Here is an 18015-nt window from a genome sequence, read left to right on the forward strand (position 1 = left end):
TAAAACAGGTCCTCAGAGAGGTAGTAGGAGGATGTTGTGTTTAAAACAGGTCCTCAGAGAGGTAGTAGGAGGATGTTGTGTTTTAAAACAGGTCCTCTCAGAGAGGTAGTAGGAGGATGTTGTGTTTAAAACAGGTCCTCAGAGAGGTAGTAGGAGGATGTTGTGTTTAAACAGGTCCTCAGAGAGGTAGTAGGAGGATGTTGTGTTTAAAACAGGTCCTCAGAGAGGTAGTAGGAGGATGTTGTGTTTAAAACAGGTCCTCAGAGAGGTAGTAGGAGGATGTTGTGTTTAAAACAAGTCCTCAGAGAGGTAGTAGGAGGATGTTGTGTTTAAAACAGGTCCTCAGAGAGGTAGTAGGAGGATGTTGTGTTTAAAACAGGTCCTCAGAGAGGTAGTAGGAGGATGTTGTGTTTAAAACAGGTCCTCAGAGAGGTAGTAGGAGGATGTTGTGTTTAAAACAGGTCCTCAGAGAGGTAGTAGGAGGATGTTGTGTTTAAAACAGGTCCTCAGAGAGGTAGTAGGAGGATGTTGTGTTTAAAACAGGTCCTCAGAGAGGTAGTAGGAGGATGTTGTGTTTAAAACAGGTCCTCAGAGAGGTAGTAGGAGGATGTTGTGTTTAAAACAGGTCCTCTCAGAGAGGTAGTAGGAGGATGTTGTGTTTAAAACAGGTCCTCAGAGAGGTAGTAGGAGGATGTTGTGTTTAAAACAGGTCCTCTCAGAGAGGTAGTAGGAGGATGTTGTGTTTAAAACAGGTCCTCAGAGAGGTAGTAGGAGGATGTTGTGTTTAAAACAGGTCCTCAGATAGGTAGTAGGAGGATGTTGTGTTTAAAACAGGTCCTCAGAGAGGTAGTAGGAGGATGTTGTGTTTAAAACAGGTCCTCTCAGAGAGGTAGTAGGAGGATGTTGTGTTTAAAACAGGTCCTCAGAGAGGTAGTAGGAGGATGTTGTGTTTAAAACCGGTCCTCAGAGAGGTAGTAGGAGGATGTTGTGTTTAAAACAGGTCCTCAGAGAGGTAGTAGGAGGATGTTGTGTTTAAAACAGGTCCTCAGAGAGGTAGTAGGAGGATGTTGTGTTTTAAAACAGGTCCTCAGAGAGGTAGTAGGAGGATGTTGTGTTTAAAACAGGTCCTCAGAGAGGTAGTAGGAGGATGTTGTGTTTAAAACAGGTCCTCAGAGAGGTAGTAGGAGGATGTTGTGTTTAAAACAGGTCCTCAGAGAGGTAGTAGGAGGATGTTGTGTTTAAAACAGGTCCTCAGAGAGGTAGTAGGAGGATGTTGTGTTTATAACAGGTCCTCAGAGAGGTAGTAGGAGGATGTTGTGTTTAAAACAGGTCCTCAGAGAGGTAGTAGGAGGATGTTGTGTTTAAACAGGTCCTCAGAGAGGTAGTAGGAGGATGTTGTGTTTAAAACAGGTCCTCAGAGAGTTAGTAGGAGGATGTTGTGTTTAAAACAGGTCCTCAGAGAGGTAGTAGGAGGATGTTGTGTTTAAAACAAGTCCTCAGAGAGGTAGTAGGAGGATGTTGTGTTTAAAACAGGTCCTCAGAGAGGTAGTAGGAGGATGTTGTGTTTAAAACAGGTCCTCTCAGAGAGGTAGTAGGAGGATGTTGTGTTTAAAACAGGTCCTCAGAGAGGTAGTAGGAGGATGTTGTGTTTAAAACAGGTCCTCAGAGAGGTAGTAGGAGGATGTTGTGTTTAAAACAGGTCCTCTCAGAGAGGTAGTAGGAGGATGTTGTGTTTAAAACAGGTCCTCTCAGAGAGTTAGTAGGAGGATGTTGTGTTTAAAACAGGTCCTCTCAGAGAGGTAGTAGGAGGATGTTGTGTTTAAAACAGGTCCTCAGAGAGGTAGTAGGAGGATGTTGTGTTTAAAACAGGTCCACTCAGAGAGTCGATGATTCATGACTGATGGTTTCCTTTATTTATTACCCTGATTCGCTGTATCTTGCTGGGTTTTACAGTTCCACAAAATACACACAGAGTGAGGGAGAGAGAGAGAGACGGAGTGAGAGAGACAGACCGACACAGAGAGAAAGAGAGAGAGAGAGAGAGAGAGAGAAAGAGACAGAGAGAGAAACTCCAAATAATGCATGCAGAGCAGAATTAGGCCGATACCCTTTAAAATCCGTAAAAGAGATGTTAAATTCTACAATCACCTAAAAGGAAGCGATTCCTAAACCTTCCATAACAAAGCCATCACCTACAGAGAGATGAACCTGGAGAAGAGTCCCCTAAGCAAGCTGGTCCTGGGGCTCTGTTCACAAACACAAACACACCCCCACAGAGCCTCAGGACAGCAACACAATTAGACTCAACCAAATCATGAGAAAACAAAAAGAAAATTACACATTGGAAAGAATGAACAAAAAAACTGAGCAAAGTAGAATGCTATTTGGCCCTAAACAGAGAGTACACAGTGGCAGAATATCTTTGACTCACCCAACATTAAAAAAGCTTTGACTTTGTACAGACTTGCTATTGGCTCTCAAGAGAAGACAGGCTATGTGCACACTGCCCACAAAATGAGGTGGAAACTGAGCTGCACTTCCTAACCTCCTGCCAAATGTATAACCATATTAGAGACACATATTTCCCTCAGATTACACAGCTCCACAAAGAATTCAAAAACAAATCCAATTTTGATAAACTCCCATATCTACTGGGTGAAATACCACAGTGTGCCATCACAGCAGCAAGATGTATGACCTGTTGCCACAAGAAAATGTCAACCAGTGAAGAACAAACACCATTGTAAATACAACCCATATTTATGTTTATTTATTTTCCCTTTTATACTTGAACTATTTGCACATCGTTGCAAAACTGTATATAGACATAATATGACATTTGAATTGTCTTTATTCTTTTGGAACTTCTGTGAGTGTAATGTTTACTGTTCATTTTTGTTTATTATCTATTTCACTTGCTTTGGCAATGTAAACATATGTTTCCCATAACAATAAAGACCCTTTAAATTGAATTGAGAGAGTGAGAGAGAGAGAGAGAGAGAGAGAGAAAGAGAGAGAGATTGAGAGAGAAAGAGAGAGAGAGAAGAAAGAGAGAAGAGAGAGAGAGAGAGAAAGAGAGAGAGATTGAGAGAGAAAGAGAGAGAGAGAAAAGAGAGAAAGAGAGAGAGAGAAAGAGAGAGAGATTGAGAGAGAAAGAGAGAAAGGGGCAGAGAGAGAGAGAGAGATTGAGAAAGGGGCAGAGAGTCTTATGTTAGGTTTTTGTGGAGTTGAATATATTGTACATGTTCCCTGAGTTGTTCTTTGCTCTGTGCTCTGCACCCGGAGTTCCCTGGTCCGTTGTTCCGCTGCAACCGCATTCCGCTTCCAAACACACCTACATCCCTGTCTGAGTCACCAGCTATAAAACATAAATGAGACCTGCTACACAACAAACAGAGAGGGGGGGGGGAAGGAAGGAGTAGGGGAGGGAGGGGGGGAGGGAGGGGGGAGGAGTAGGGTAGGGAGGGAGGGAGTAAGGGAAGGAGCAGTAAGGGAGGGAGGGGGGAGGAGTAGGGGAGGGAGGGGGGAGGAGTAGGGGAGGGAGAGGGGAGGAGTAGGGGAGGGAGGGGGAGGAGTAGGGGAGGGAGGGGGAGGAGTAGGGGAGCGAAGGGGGAGGAGTAGGGGAGCGAAGGGGGAGGAGTAGGGGAGGGAGGGGGGAGGAGTATGGGAGAGAGGGGGGGAAGGAGGAACCCTCTCCCTCACTCACTCCTTCCCTCCCTCTCATTTATTTTTGATAGCTGGTGACTCAGGTGTGTTTGGAAGTGGAATGCGATCGCGGGGTCTTATATCGGCCTCCTGTTCTCTCCCCCGTTCTCGCCCCCTGTCCTCTCCTCCTGTCCTCTCCTCCTGTCCTCCTGTCCTCTCCTGTCCTCCTGTCATTTCCTCCTGTCATCTCCTCCTGTCCTCTCCTCCTCTTGTCCTGTCCTCTCCTCCTGTCCTTTCCTCCTCTCCTTCTGTCCTCTCCTCCAGTCCTCTCTTCATTTCCTCTGCTCCTGTTCTCTCCTCCTGTCCTCCTGTCCTCTCCTCCTGTTCTCTCATCCTGTCCTCTCCTCGTCTCCTCCTGTCCTCTCCTCCTGTTCTCTCATCCTGTCCTCTCCTCGCCTCCTCCTGTCCTCTCCTCCTCTCCTCCTGTACTCTCCCCCTGTCCTCTACCCCTGTCCTCTCCTCTTGTTCTCCCTTCCTGTCCTCTCCCCCTGTCCTCCTGTCCTTTCATCCTGTCCTCTCTTCCTCTCCTCCTCTCCTCCTGTCCTCTCCTCCTCTCCTCCTCACCATTCCTCCTTCCCTCTGTCCTCTCTCCATCCTGTCCTCTCTTCCTCTCTCCACCTGTCCCTCTCCTCCTGTCCTCTCCTCCTGTCCTCTCTTCCTGTCCTCTCCTGTTCTCTCCTCCTGTCCTTCCCTTCATCTGAAACCAAAATGGTGGAAACTCCCTCAAGCCAATGATTACACCCATCCAAAGCCTTTAAATCACTGACAGCAAGTGTGCAATTTTGGATTCACACAAGGAGAGGACCTGAAGGTGAAGGGGCCCTTGGTTCGCCTCCACGGGGATAAACCTTGCTACCTAGCAACAGCACGCCCTACGCTGTCTGCCCCGAGGGCCTGGCAATCTCTGTCACCAATGGACGTGGTGTGTGGGTCTGTGTGTGTGTGTGTGTGTGTGTGTGTGTGTGTGTGTGTGTGTGTGTGTGTGTGTGTGTGTGTGTGTGTGTGTGTGTGTGTGTGTGTGTGTGTGTGTGTGTGTGTGTGTGTGTGTGTGTGTGTGTGTGTGTACGCATGTGTATGTGTGTGCTCTCTGAGAATAGCGACCTGAATCTATATTCACCAGCATACTGATGACATTAATCCCCATTAGTTCCTGCCAAGGCAGCAGCTACTCTTCCTGGGGTTTATTATGGATCCCCGTTAGTTCCTGCCAAGGCAGCAGCTACTCTTCCTGGGGTTTATTATGGATCCCCGTTAGTTCCTGCCAAGGCAGCAGCTACTCTTCCTGGGGTTTATTATGGATCACCGTTAGTTCCTGCCAAGGCAGCAGCTACTCTTCCTGGGGTTTATTATGGATCCCCATTAGTTCCTGCCAAGGCAGCAGCTACTCTTCCTGGGGTTTATTATGGATCCCCATTAGTTCCTGCCAAGGCAGCAGCTACTCTTCCTGGGGTTTATTATGGATCCCCGTTAGTTCCTGCCAAGGCAGCAGCTACTCTTCCTGGGGTTTATTATGGATCCCCATTAGTTCCTGCCAAGGCAGCAGCTACTCTTCCTAGGGTTTATTATGGATCCCCGTTAGTTCCTGCCAAGGCAGCAGCTACTCTTCCTGGGGTTTATTATGGATCCCCGTTAGTTCCTGCCAAGGCAGCAGCTACTCTTCCTGGGGTTTATTATGGATCCCCATTAGTTCCTGCCAAGGCAGCAGCTACTCTTCCTGGGGTTTATTATGGATCCCCATTAGTTCCTGCCAAGGCAGCAGCTACTCTTCCTGGGGTTTATTATGGATCCCCATTAGTTCCTGCCAAGGCAGCAGCTACTCTTCCTGGGGTTTATTATGGATCCCCATTAGTTCCTGCAAAGGCAGCAGCTACTCTTCCTGGGGTTTATTATGGATCCCCATTAGTTCCTGCCAATGCAGCAGCTACTCTTCCTGGGGTTTATTATGGATCCCCATTAGTTCCTGCCAAGGCAGCAGCTACTCTTCCTGGGGTTTATTATGGATCCCCATTAGTTCCTGCCAAGGCAGCAGCTACTCTTCCTGGGGTTTATTATGGATCCCCATTAGTTCCTGCCAAGGCAGCAGCTACTCTTCCTGGGGTTTATTATGGATCCCCATTAGTTCCTGCCAAGGCAGCAGCTACTCTTCCTGGGGTTTATTATGGATCCCCATTAGTTCCTGCTAAGGCAGCAGCTACTCTTCCTGGGGTTTATTATGGATCCCCATTAGTTCCTGCCAAGGCAGCAGCTACTTTTCCTGGGGTTTATTATGGATCCCCATTAGTTCCTGCCAAGGCAGCAGCTACTCTTCCTGGGGTTTATTATGGATCCCCGTTAGTTCCTGCCAAGGCAGCAGCTACTCTTCCTGGGGTTTATTATGGATCCCCGTTAGTTCCTGCCAAGGCAGCAGCTACTCTTCCTGGGGTTTATTATGGATCCCCATTAGTTCCTGCCAAGGCAGCAGCTACTCTTCCTGGGGTTTATTATGGATCCCCATTAGTTCCTGCCAAGGCAGCAGCTATACTTCCTTTGGTCCAAACACTTTAAGTCACTTACATTACATGTAAAACAAAAGATTAAACAGTACATTATATAACATTATTTTTTTCAAACTGGATATGTAACTAACCCACACCTCTCCTCCCCCTCTCTCTCCCTCTCTCCCCCTCTCTCCCCCTCTCCCCCTCTCTCCCCCTCTCTCCCCCTCTCTCCTCTCCCCCTCTCTCCTCCGCTCTCTCCCCCTCTCTCCTCTCCCCCTCTCTCCCTCCCCTCTCTCCTCTCCCCCTCTCCCTCTCCCCTCTCTCCCCTCCCCTCTTCCTCTCCCCTCTCTCCCCTCCCCTCTCCCTCCCCTCTCTCTCTCCCCTCTCTCCTCTCCCCCTCTCTCCCCCTCTCTCCTCTCCCCCTCTCTCCTCTCCCCCTCTCTCCTCTCCTCTCCCTCTCTCCTCTCTCCCTCTCTCCTCTCCCTCTCTCCCCCTCTCTCCTCTCCCCCTCTCTCCTCTCCCCTCTCTCCCCTCTCCCCTCCCCTCTCTCCCCCTCTCCCCTCCCCTCTCTCCCCCTCTCTCCTCTCCCCCTCTCTCCTCTCCCCCTCTCCCCTCCCCTCTCTCCCCCTCTCTCCTCTCCCCCTCTCTCCCCCTCTCTCCCCTCCCCTCTCTCCCCCTCTCTCCTCTCCCCCTCTCTCCTCTCCCCCTCTCCCCTCCCCTCTCTCCCCCTCTCTCCTCTCCCCCTCTCTCCTCTCCCCCTCTCTCCCCTCCCCTCTCTCCCCCTCTCTCCTCTCCCCCTCTCTCCTCTCCCCCTCTCTCCTCTCCTCTCTCCCCCTCTCTCCTCTCCCCCTCTCTCCTCTCCCCCTCTCCCCTCCCCTCTCTCCCCCTCTCTCCTCTCCCCCTCTCTCCTCCATCTCTCAAGTGTACGGCCACAACATGAAGAGCAGTAATGATTTTGTGGGGAGGATCGTGATTGGCCAGTTCTCCACGGGTCCCCCTGAGACCTCCCATTGGCGCCACCTGTTGGCCAGTCAGAGAACTCCGGTGGAGCAGTGGCACAGCCTGCGGTCACGAGCAGAGTGTGACCGCGTCTCCCCCGCCTCGCTGGAGGTCACATGATAGAGCTGGAGAGGGATCAGGAGTTAGAGGTTAGGGGTCAGAGGTCAGGAGGAGAGGTATAAGCTCAAAGTGTTGATGTACACAGTAGGAAAGAAGAAGATGAAAGGGGGTCAGGAGTTAGAGGTAAGAGGTCAGGGGTTTGATGTCAGGGAGATGGGAGGTGAGAAAAGGGGATTAGAGGATGGGAGAGAGAGAGAAAAGAGAGAGAGAGAGAGAGAGAGAGAATTAAGAAGAAGGGAGACAGAGGTTAGGGTCAAGGCCAACAGCAGGACTGGATTAAGAAATCATAGGCCGGGGCTTAGACATTGCTCAACATTTTAATAGTAAAGACGTCATTTAACTGTAAAAATATATATTTGTCTCTGCCCCGGGCCGCAGGCCTATGGTTGGCGGTTCCCGTAAAAAATGGGCCCCACCTCCCTATGGGCCCCTCCTCCCTATGGGCCCCACCTCCCTATGGGCCCCTCCTCCCTATGGGCCCCACCTCCCTATGGGCCCCACCTCCCTATGGGCCCCTCCTCCCTATGGGCCCCACCTCCCTATGGGCCCCTCCTCCCTATGGGCCCTGGTCAAATGTTATGCTCTAAATAGGGAATAGACAGACTATCTGGGCTTCACCTTTTTCCCATTGATAGGATCAGACAGGAGAGGAGATCCATCGTCATCATTCCTGACCTTACCAGGTGCCCTTATACACTGACCTCCGAGCCCTTATACACTGGGCTACCAGGTGCCCTTATAAACTGACTGGGTTACTAGGTGCCCTTATAAACTGACTGGGTTACCAGGTGCCCTTATAGACTGACTGGGTTACTAGGTGCCCTTATAAATTCACTGGGTTACCAGGTGCCCTACTACGCTGGCTGGGTTACCAGGTGCCCCCTTCACTGACTGACTGACTTACTTACTGGAACACTGGGTTACCAGGTACCCACTACTTGGCATGGTAATCATGGGCCTGTATAAAAACAGTTTCCCAAGCCCTAACCCAGCTGTTTAATGTTACAAGGTGTCCTAACCCAGCTGTTTTAGGTCACCAGGTGCCCTAACCCAGCTGTTTTAGGTTACCAGGTGCCCTAACCCAGCTGTTTTACGTTACCAGGTGCCCTAACCCAGCTGTTTAATGTTACCAGGTGCCCTAACCCAGCTGTTTTAGGTTACCAGGTGCCCTAACCCAGCTGTTTTAGGTTACCAGGTGCCCTAACCCAGCTGTTTTACATTACCAGGTGCCCTAACCCAGCTGTTTTATGTTACCAGGTGCCCTAACCCAGCTGTTTTAGGTTACCAGGTGCCCTAATCCGGCTGTTTTATGTTACCAGGTCCTCTAACTCAGCTGTTTAATGTTACCAGGTGTCCTAATCCAGCTGTTTTAGGTTACCAGGTGCCCAACCCAGCTGTTTTGGGTTACCTGGTGTTCTAACCCAGCTGTATTGGATTACCAGGTGTTCTAACCCAGCTGTATTGGGTTACCTGGTGTTCTAACCCAGCTGTATTGGGTTACCAGGTGTTCTAACCCAGCTGTATTGGGTTACCAGGTGTTCTAACCCAGCTGTATTGGGTTACCAGGTGTTCTAACCCAGCTGTATTGGGTTACCAGGTGCCCTAACCCAGCTGTATTGGATTACCAGGTGCCCTAACCCAGCTGTATTGGATTACCAGGTGTTCTAATCCAGCTGTATTGGATTACCAGGTGCCCTAACCCAGCTGTATTGGTTTACCAGGTGTTCTAACCCAGCTGTATTGGGTTACCTGGTGTTCTAACCCAGCTGTATTGGGTTACCAGGTGTTCTAACCCAGCTGTATTGGGTTACCAGGTGCCCTAACCCAGCTGTTTTAGGTTACCAGGTGCCCTAACCCAGCTGTTTTAGGTTACCAGGTGCCCTAACCCAGCTGTTTTAGGTTACCAGGTGCCCTAACCCAGCTGTTTTAGGTTACCAGGTGCCCTAACCCAGCTGTTTTAGGTTACCAGCTGCCATAACCCAGCTGTTTTACGTTACCAGGTGCCCTAACCCAGCTGTTTTAGGTTACCAGGTGCTCTAACTCAGCTGTTTAATGTTACCAGGTGTCCTAATCCAGCTGTTTTAGGTTACCAGGTGCCCAACCCAGCTGTATTGGGTTACCTGGTGTTCTAACCCAGCTGTATTGGATTACCAGGTGTTCTAACCCAGCTGTATTGGGTTACTTGGTGTTCTAACCCAGCTGTATTGGGTTACTTGGTGTTCTAACCCAGCTGTATTGGGTTACCAGGTGCCCTAACCCAGCTGTATTGGATTACCAGGTGTTCTAATCCAGCTGTATTGGATTACCAGGTGCCCTAACCCAGCTGTATTGGTTTACCAGGTGTTCTAACCCAGCTGTATTGGGTTACCTGGTGTTCTAACCCAGCTGTATTGGGTTACCAGGTGTTCTAACCCAGCTGTATTGGGTTACCAGGTGCCCTAACCCAGCTGTTTTAGGTTACCAGGTGCCCTAACCCAGCTGTTTTACGTTACCAGGTGCCCTAACCCAGCTGTTTTAGGTTACCAGGTGCCCTAACCCAGCTGTTTTAGGTTACCAGGTGCCCTAACCCAGCTGTTTTACGTTACCAGGTGCCCTAACCCAGCTGTTTAATGTTACCAGGTGCCCTAACCCAGCTGTTTTAGGTTACCAGCTGCCCTAACCCAGCTGTTTTACGTTACCAGGTGCCCTAACCCAGCTGTTTTAGGTTACCAGGTGCCCTAATCCGGCTGTTTTATGTTACCAGGTGCTCTAACTCAGCTGTTTAATGTTACCAGGTGTCCTAATCCAGCTGTTTTAGGTTACCAGGTGCCCAACCCAGTTGTATTGGGTTACCTGGTGTTCTAACCCAGCTGTTTTGGATTACCAGGTGTTCTAACCCAGCTGTATTGGGTTACCTGGTGTTCTAACCCAGCTGTTTTGGGTTACCAGGTGTTCTAACCCAGCTGTATTGGGTTACCTGGTGTTCTAACCCAGCTGTATTGGGTTAGCAGGTGTTCTAACCCAGCTGTATTGGGTTACCAGGTGTTCTAACCCAGCTGTATTGGGTTACCAGGTGTTCTAACCCAGCTGTATTGGGTTACCAGGTGCCCTAACCCAGCTGTATTGGATTACCAGGTGCCCTAACCCAGCTGATTTAGGTTACCAGGTGCCCTAACCCAGCTGTTTTACGTTACCAGGTGCCCTAACCCAGCTGTTTAATGTTACCAGGTGCCCTAACCCAGCTGTTTTAGGTTACCAGCTGCCCTAACCCAGCTGTTTTACGTTACCAGGTGCCCTAACCCAGCTGTTTTAGGTTACCAGGTGCCCTAATCCGGCTGTTTTATGTTACCAGGTGCTCTAACTCAGCTGTTTAATGTTACCAGGTGTCCTAATCCAGCTGTTTTAGGTTACCAGGTGCCCAACCCAGTTGTATTGGGTTACCTGGTGTTCTAACCCAGCTGTATTGGATTACCAGGTGTTCTAACCCAGCTGTATTGGGTTACCTGGAGTTATAACCCAGCTGTATTGGGTTACCAGGTGTTCTAACCCAGCTGTATTGGGTTACCTGGTGTTCTAACCCAGCTGTATTGTGTTAGCAGGTGTTCTAACCCAGCTGTATTGGGTTACCAGGTGTTCTAACCCAGCTGTATTGGGTTACCAGGTGTTCTAACCCAGCTGTATTGGGTTACCAGGTGCCCTAACCCAGCTGTATTGGATTACCAGGTGCCCTAACCCAGCTGTATTGGATTACCAGGTGTTCTAACCCAGCTGTATTGGATTACCAGGTGCCCTAACCCAGCTGTATTGGATTACCAGGTGTTCTAACCCAGCTGTATTGGGTTACCTGGTGTTCTAACCCAGCTGTATTGGGTTACCAGGTGTTCTAACCCAGCTGTATTGGGTTACCAGGTGTTCTAACCCAGCTGTATTGGGTTACCAGGTGCCCTAACCCAGCTGTTTTAGGTTACCAGGTGCCCTAACCCAGCTGTTTTAGGTTACCAGGTGCCCTAACCCAGCTGTTTTAGGTTACCAGGTGCCCTAACCCAGCTGTTTTAGGTTACCAGGTGCCCTAACCCAGCTGTTTTACGTTACCAGGTGCCCTAACCCAGCTGTTTAATGTTACCAGGTGCCCTAACCCAGCTGTTTTAGGTTACCAGCTGCCCTAACCCAGCTGTTTTACGTTACCAGGTGCCCTAACCCAGCTGTTTTAGGTTACCAGGTGCTCTAACTCAGCTGTTTAATGTTACCAGGTGTCCTAATCCAGCTGTTTTAGGTTACCTGGTGCCCAACCCAGCTGTATTGGGTTACCTGGTGTTCTAACCCAGCTGTATTGGATTACCAGGTGTTCTAACCCAGCTGTATTGGGTTACCTGGTGTTCTAACCCAGCTGTATCGGGTTACCAGGTGCCCTAACCCAGCTGTATTGGATTACCAGGTGTTCTAATCCAGCTGTATTGGATTACCAGGTGCCCTAACCCAGCTGTATTGGTTTACCAGGTGTTCTAACCCAGCTGTATTGGGTTACCTGGTGTTCTAACCCAGCTGTATTGGGTTACCAGGTGTTCTAACCCAGCTGTATTGGGTTACCAGGAGCCCTAACCCAGCTGTTTTAGGTTACCAGGTGCCCTAACCCAGCTGTTTTAGGTTACCAGGTGCCCTAACCCAGCTGTTTTAGGTTACCAGGTGCCCTAACCCAGCTGTTTTACGTTACCAGGTGCCCTAACCCAGCTGTTTAATGTTACCAGGTGCCCTAACCCAGCTGTTTTAGGTTACCAGCTGCCCTAACCCAGCTGTTTTACGTTACCAGGTGCCCTAACCCAGCTGTTTTAGGTTACCAGGTGCTCTAACTCCGCTGTTTAATGTTACCAGGTGTCCTAATCCAGCTGTTTTAGGTTACCAGGTGCCCAACCCAGCTGTATTGGGTTACCTGGTGTTCTAACCCAGCTGTATTGGATTACCAGGTGTTCTAACCCAGCTGTATTGGGTTACCAGGTGTTCTAACCCAGCTGTATTGGGTTACCAGGTGTTCTAACCCAGCTGTATTGGGTTACCAGGTGCCCTAACCCAGCTGTTTTAGGTTACCAGGTGCCCTAACCCAGCTGTTTTAGGTTACCAGGTGCCCTAACCCAGCTGTTTTAGGTTACCAGGTGCCCTAACCCAGCTGTTTTAGGTTACCAGGTGCCCTAACCCAGCTGTTTTACGTTACCAGGTGCCCTAACCCAGCTGTTTAATGTTACCAGGTGCCCTAACCCAGCTGTTTTAGGTTACCAGCTGCCCTAACCCAGCTGTTTTACGTTACCAGGTGCCCTAACCCAGCTGTTTTAGGTTACCAGGTGCTCTAACTCAGCTGTTTAATGTTACCAGGTGTCCTAATCCAGCTGTTTTAGGTTACCAGGTGCCCAACCCAGCTGTATTGGGTTACCTGGTGTTCTAACCCAGCTGTATTGGATTACCAGGTGTTCTAACCCAGCTGTATTGGGTTACCTGGTGTTCTAACCCAGCTGTATTGGATTACCAGGTGCCCTAACCCAGCTGTATTGGATTACCAGGTGTTCTAATCCAGCTGTATTGGATTACCAGGTGCCCTAACCCAGCTGTATTGGTTTACCAGGTGTTCTAACCCAGCTGTATTGGGTTACCTGGTGTTCTAACCCAGCTGTATTGGGTTACCAGGTGTTCTAACCCAGCTGTATTGGGTTACCAGGAGCCCTAACCCAGCTGTTTTAGATTACCAGGTGCCCTAACCCAGCTGTTTTAGGTTACCAGGTGCCCTAACCCAGCTGTTTTAGGTTACCAGGTGCCCTAACCCAGCTGTTTTACGTTACCAGGTGCCCTAACCCAGCTGTTTAATGTTACCAGGTGCCCTAACCCAGCTGTTTTAGGTTACCAGGTGCCCAACCCAGCTGTATTGGGTTACCTGGTGTTCTAACCCAGCTGTATTGGATTACCAGGTGTTCTAACCCAGCTGTATTGGGTTAGCAGGTGTTCTAACCCAGCTGTATTGGGTTACCAGGTGTTGTAACCCAGCTGTATTGGGTTACCAGGTGTTCTAACCCAGCTGTATTGGGTTACCAGGTGCCCTAACCCAGCTGTATTGGATTACCAGGTGCCCTAACCCAGCTGTATTGGATTACCAGGTGCCCAACCCAGCTGTATTGGGTTACCTGGTGTTCTAACCCAGCTGTATTGGGTTACCAGGTGTTCTAACCCAGCTGTATTGGGTTACCTGGTGTTCTAACCCAGCTGTATTGGGTTACCTGGTGTTCTAACCCAGCTGTATTGGGTTACCAGGTGCCTGTGGTGCTATCATGGTCGTAGTGCCTCAGTGCTGACAGACTGGTGCTAACACAGGTACAGTGGACTGAATCACTAGGTTGAGACCATGCCTCTACTCTTTACAGTGTTCAACTGACAACACATTGGTGTGCATCCCAAATGACACCCTATTCCGTACACAGTACACTACTGGGCCCTGGTCAAAAGTAGTGCACTATTTAGGTAACAGGGTGCTATTTTGATTTGGGATGCACCCATTAACTGATAAAATAGCTGATGTTCTCTGAAGTGGTTGACTAACTAACGGTTGCTGATAATCAGTGGTTTGAAATAGTTGGAGGTGGATCCAAACTTTACAATCTGTGGAAATCGTAGAGTTGGATAGAGGGCTCATCTTCACATCTGTTACATTATGGCTACTGTGACAGCATGGGCAGCACCATTGAGGGCTTTCTTCATTTTAGAGTAGTTTCTACTACTACTATTTCTATGAGTCAGTGAACAAACTGAAAGGGTGCATACTGCCCCCTGAAGGGTGTTGTCTGAACAGGTATAAAGACAAGGTTGGTGATTTACTGGCACCTGCAGTTATGTAATGTTTGCTCAGGAGTATAATAAATTGGCTGATCAGTCCTGCTGACCTGGATGGAATTATGTAATCCTTTCCTAACCCATAGCAAGTCCCAGCCAGTTGACTACTTCAAAATGGTGGAAGTCCTGGGCTCTGCCCATGCTACAACAGGCTTTGTGGAGCTAGAGCTGTCTATCCAGGTCTATGGTGGAAATACCGCCACTGTTTCTGCTGTGGTTGTCCCAAATGGCACCCTATTCCCAATGTTGTGCAGTGCTTTGATCAGAGACCATAGGTTTACCTCCATAGGTCAATAGTTAGTGCACCATATAGGGAACAGGGTTCCATTTGGGACACATTATGATTCTGTACAATACTGTATCAAGCCTAGTTTAGCCAACTTTACAGTGAAGATTGTATTACAAGTGATGAAAAAAGTATAAATACTAAATATACTGTGCTAGTGAGTGAAGATAATTATTTATTTATTTATTTTCTATAAAATTGATGCATATATATATATATATATATAGATAGATAGATAGATATTAGATATATATTTATCTCAGAATTGTTTTTCTGTGAGTATATATTTATGGCCTTTTCTGCTGTTAATGAAAAATGAACAAATCGACGTAAATGTAGATAGATAACGTAGTTAGATGATGTAGTTAGATGATGTAGTTAGATGATGTAGTTAGATGATGTAGTTAGATAACGTAGTTAGATGATGTTGTTAGATAACGTAGTTAGATGATGTAGTTAGATTATGTAGTTAGGTATTGTACAAAAGAAAAGAGAAGAGCCTAACGAGAAGAACAGATTGTGTGTCGTCAAACTTTTAGAATGGGTTTTTAAACATGTTTTTTTTCTCAAAGTTTCACAGCTTTAATCTAGGACCAAACAAGTAGTGATTTTACTGAGCTTTCTTTCTCCTCCTCCTTCAGCTCGGTCACTATAAACACAGGTTGCATCCCAAAGGGAACCCTGCTGCCTATGTAGTGCACAATCATGGCACGTAGGGTTTTAGTCCAAATGTAACTACAGAGGGACCCTCTGTCAACAGTACTGCACTACATAATGAATAGTGAGTCATTGTGAAGACACACACAGTGTCGTCCTCCTGGGTCTAGTTGTCTGTGAGTAGCTGCATGTCTGTGTCTTTAGAGATGTGGTCTGGATGAACTCTACCCCGCTGGTCCCAGCACTAAGGGACTCTACCTATGGACATTAACTACAGCAGGGCGGGTTGGAGTTGGTTCCTACGTGAGCTCAGCTGGTAAATGCTGCTTGGAGGTGCTCACTAACGGAATAGTAAACTCTGTAGACTTGACTTGACGTTGTTATTAGACACTGAGTTAAGGTCAGTATGTGTTTGCTCTCCTAATGGTAAAGGTTAGGATTGGGGAGGGGAAACTGATCCTAGAACTGTGCCTAAGTGCAAGTTCTACCTGGAACATCTAGGAGTCCAGCTAAACTACACTCCCTTCCTGCTTTTAGTCTAACATCTCCCACGATGCACCTGTTTGAAGGCCTTTCCTGAGTGACCAGCGTTTTCCCCTTTAAAGAGCCCACACATTGTAATGGCATGGTTCTAACTCCTTCCTGTCTAACTTACTGGGGTTTATTATGTCCTAAATAGCACCCTATTCCCGAGAAAGTGTACCCTATAGGGCTCTGGTCACAAGTAGTGCACTATATAGGGAATAGGGCCCATAGGTCTCTGGTCAAAAGTAGTGCACTATATAGGGAATAGGGTGTCCTTTGGGACACACTTGATGCGTTGTGGTCTGCCAGTGGTCTGCCAGTCTGTGTGTCAGTGTTCCTCCATCTGGAACAGATGATATTTGCTGTCTGTTTTGGTACTACGTGTGTCTATATGTTTGTTTGACTCATCTGTTTCATTGAGTATAAACACGTATTCTGGTGGTACAATCGCTGTCAAGAGCAATTGGTCCTTTTTGTTGTTGAAGATGAACATCTGGGGCCGTATCGACGTATCAAACATCTCAGAGTAGAAGTGCGTGCTGATCTGAGATAAGTTTGGTCTTTTAAATATCAATGAATAAGATGATTTAGACAGGACAGGGGACCTGATACCAGAACAGCGTTCCTACTCTGAGAGACTTGATATAAATACAGCCCCCTTGGTCATTATAGCTACAATGTCGCTGTGTCTGACCCAAAGCAATATTGCCTGTGTTAACTGTTTGACTTATGAATCTCTCGTAGCTGTACAGCTCTGTCTTGTAGTGGATGTCCTGGCACAGTGGATGTTTAAAGATTGGATGTTTGTTAATAGTAAGATATACATAGACATACACACGGTTACTTACCTCTTCCACCACTCCCAGACCTCTTCCACCACTCCCAGACCTCTTCCACCACTCCCAGACCTCTTCCACCACTCCCAGGCCTTACCTCTTCCACCACTCCCAGACCTTACCTCTTCCACCACTCCCAGACCTCTTCCACCACTCCAAGACCTCTTCCACCACTCCCAGACTTTACCTCTTCCACCACTCCCAGACCTTACCTCTTCCACCACTCCCAGACCTTACCTCTTCCACCACTCCCAGACCTTACCTCTTCCACCACTCCCAGACCTTACCTCTTCCACCACTTCCAGACCTTACCTCTTCCACCACTCAAAGACCTCTTCCACCACTCCAAGACCTCTTCCACCACTCCCAGACCTTACCTCTCCCACCACTTCCAGACCTCTTCCACCCCTCCCAGACCTCTTCCACCACTCCCAGACTTTACCTCTTCCACCCCTCCCAGACCTCTTCCACCACTCCCAGACTTTACCTCTTCCACCCCTCCCAGACCTCTTCCACCACTCCCAGACCTCTTCCACCACTCCCAGACCTCTTCCACCACTCCCAGACTTTACCTCTTCCACCCCTCCCAGACCTCTTCCACCCCTCCCAGACCTCTTCCACCACTCCCAGACTTTACCTCTTCCACCACTCCCAGACCTTTGTGATGTTTCCATATCAAAGTTGTCATTTCGCATCCAATAAAACACCAAATAAAGTTAAATGGTTGTGTAATGATGAATTTCTCTGTGTGTGTGTGTGTGTGTGTGTGTGTGTGTGTGTGTGTGTGTGTGTGTGTGTGTGTGTGTGTGTGTGTGTGTGTGTGTGTGTGTGTGTGTGTGTGTGTGTGTTTGTGTGTGTGTGTGTGTGTGTGTATGTGTGTGTGTATGTGTGTGTGTATGTGTGTGTGTGTGTGTGTGTGTGTGTGGGGAGGAACAGGATCAGCTTAACCTCTCCATGGGCTAACAGCTACGGGTCACACACAACATGGCCATTTAGTGTGTGTGTGTGTGTGTGTGTGTGTGTGTGTGTGTGTGTGTGTGTGTGTGTGTGTGTGTGTGTGTGTGTGTGTGTGTGTGTGTGTGTGTGTGTGTGTGTGTGTGTGTGTGTGTGTGCATGCGTATGTGTGTGTGTGTGTGAATGTTCCAGTTGTTTTGGTTGGAGAGGAATGCCCACGCTTAGCAGAGGAGGGGAGGGACACGGACACTGACATGCACACACAGGGAGATCCGACATGGCTCTCTGCCACAGAGCTAAGGAATTCCCTCCTGGAGGAGAGAACCCTGGGAACCAGCTGAGACAGGGACAGACATACACACAACACACACACTTTTTATGTCCCTGTTATCGAAAGGTGGAGTTGCCAGTTCAAACCTATTTAATCCCCTGCTGCCTCAGCCTGACACCTTCCTGGTCACTGACTGGTCAATCTGTACTGACAACCCACCTCTCAGGCTAAACTACCCCCCCCCCCCCCCCCCCTACAATAGACAAGACAACACATAACCTGTTGCTTCCCAAATAGCCCTCTATTCACTTTGTAGTGCGCTACGTTTCAACAGAGCCC

The 18015-nt window shown here is 48.5% G+C and overlaps 1 protein-coding gene across 1 annotated transcript in view; it reads left to right on the forward strand.

Moving 5' to 3' along the window:
• The window catches only part of syt17 (synaptotagmin XVII), a 60824-nt gene extending 50700 nt beyond the window's left edge, over positions 1-10124 (forward strand). Inside the window, exon 11 of the mRNA XM_082972941.1 lies at positions 7105-10124. Coding sequence (XP_082829067.1) covers positions 7105-7301 — 197 coding nt within the window. The 3' untranslated portion in view covers positions 7302-10124. The remainder of the gene's footprint in view (positions 1-7104) is intronic.
• Positions 10125-18015: the final 7891 nt, after the last annotated feature.

This window comes from Salmo salar, chromosome 03, assembly GCF_965601325.2.
Source record: "Salmo salar chromosome 03, fSalSal1, whole genome shotgun sequence".
Lineage (NCBI taxonomy): Eukaryota > Metazoa > Chordata > Actinopteri > Salmoniformes > Salmonidae > Salmo > Salmo salar.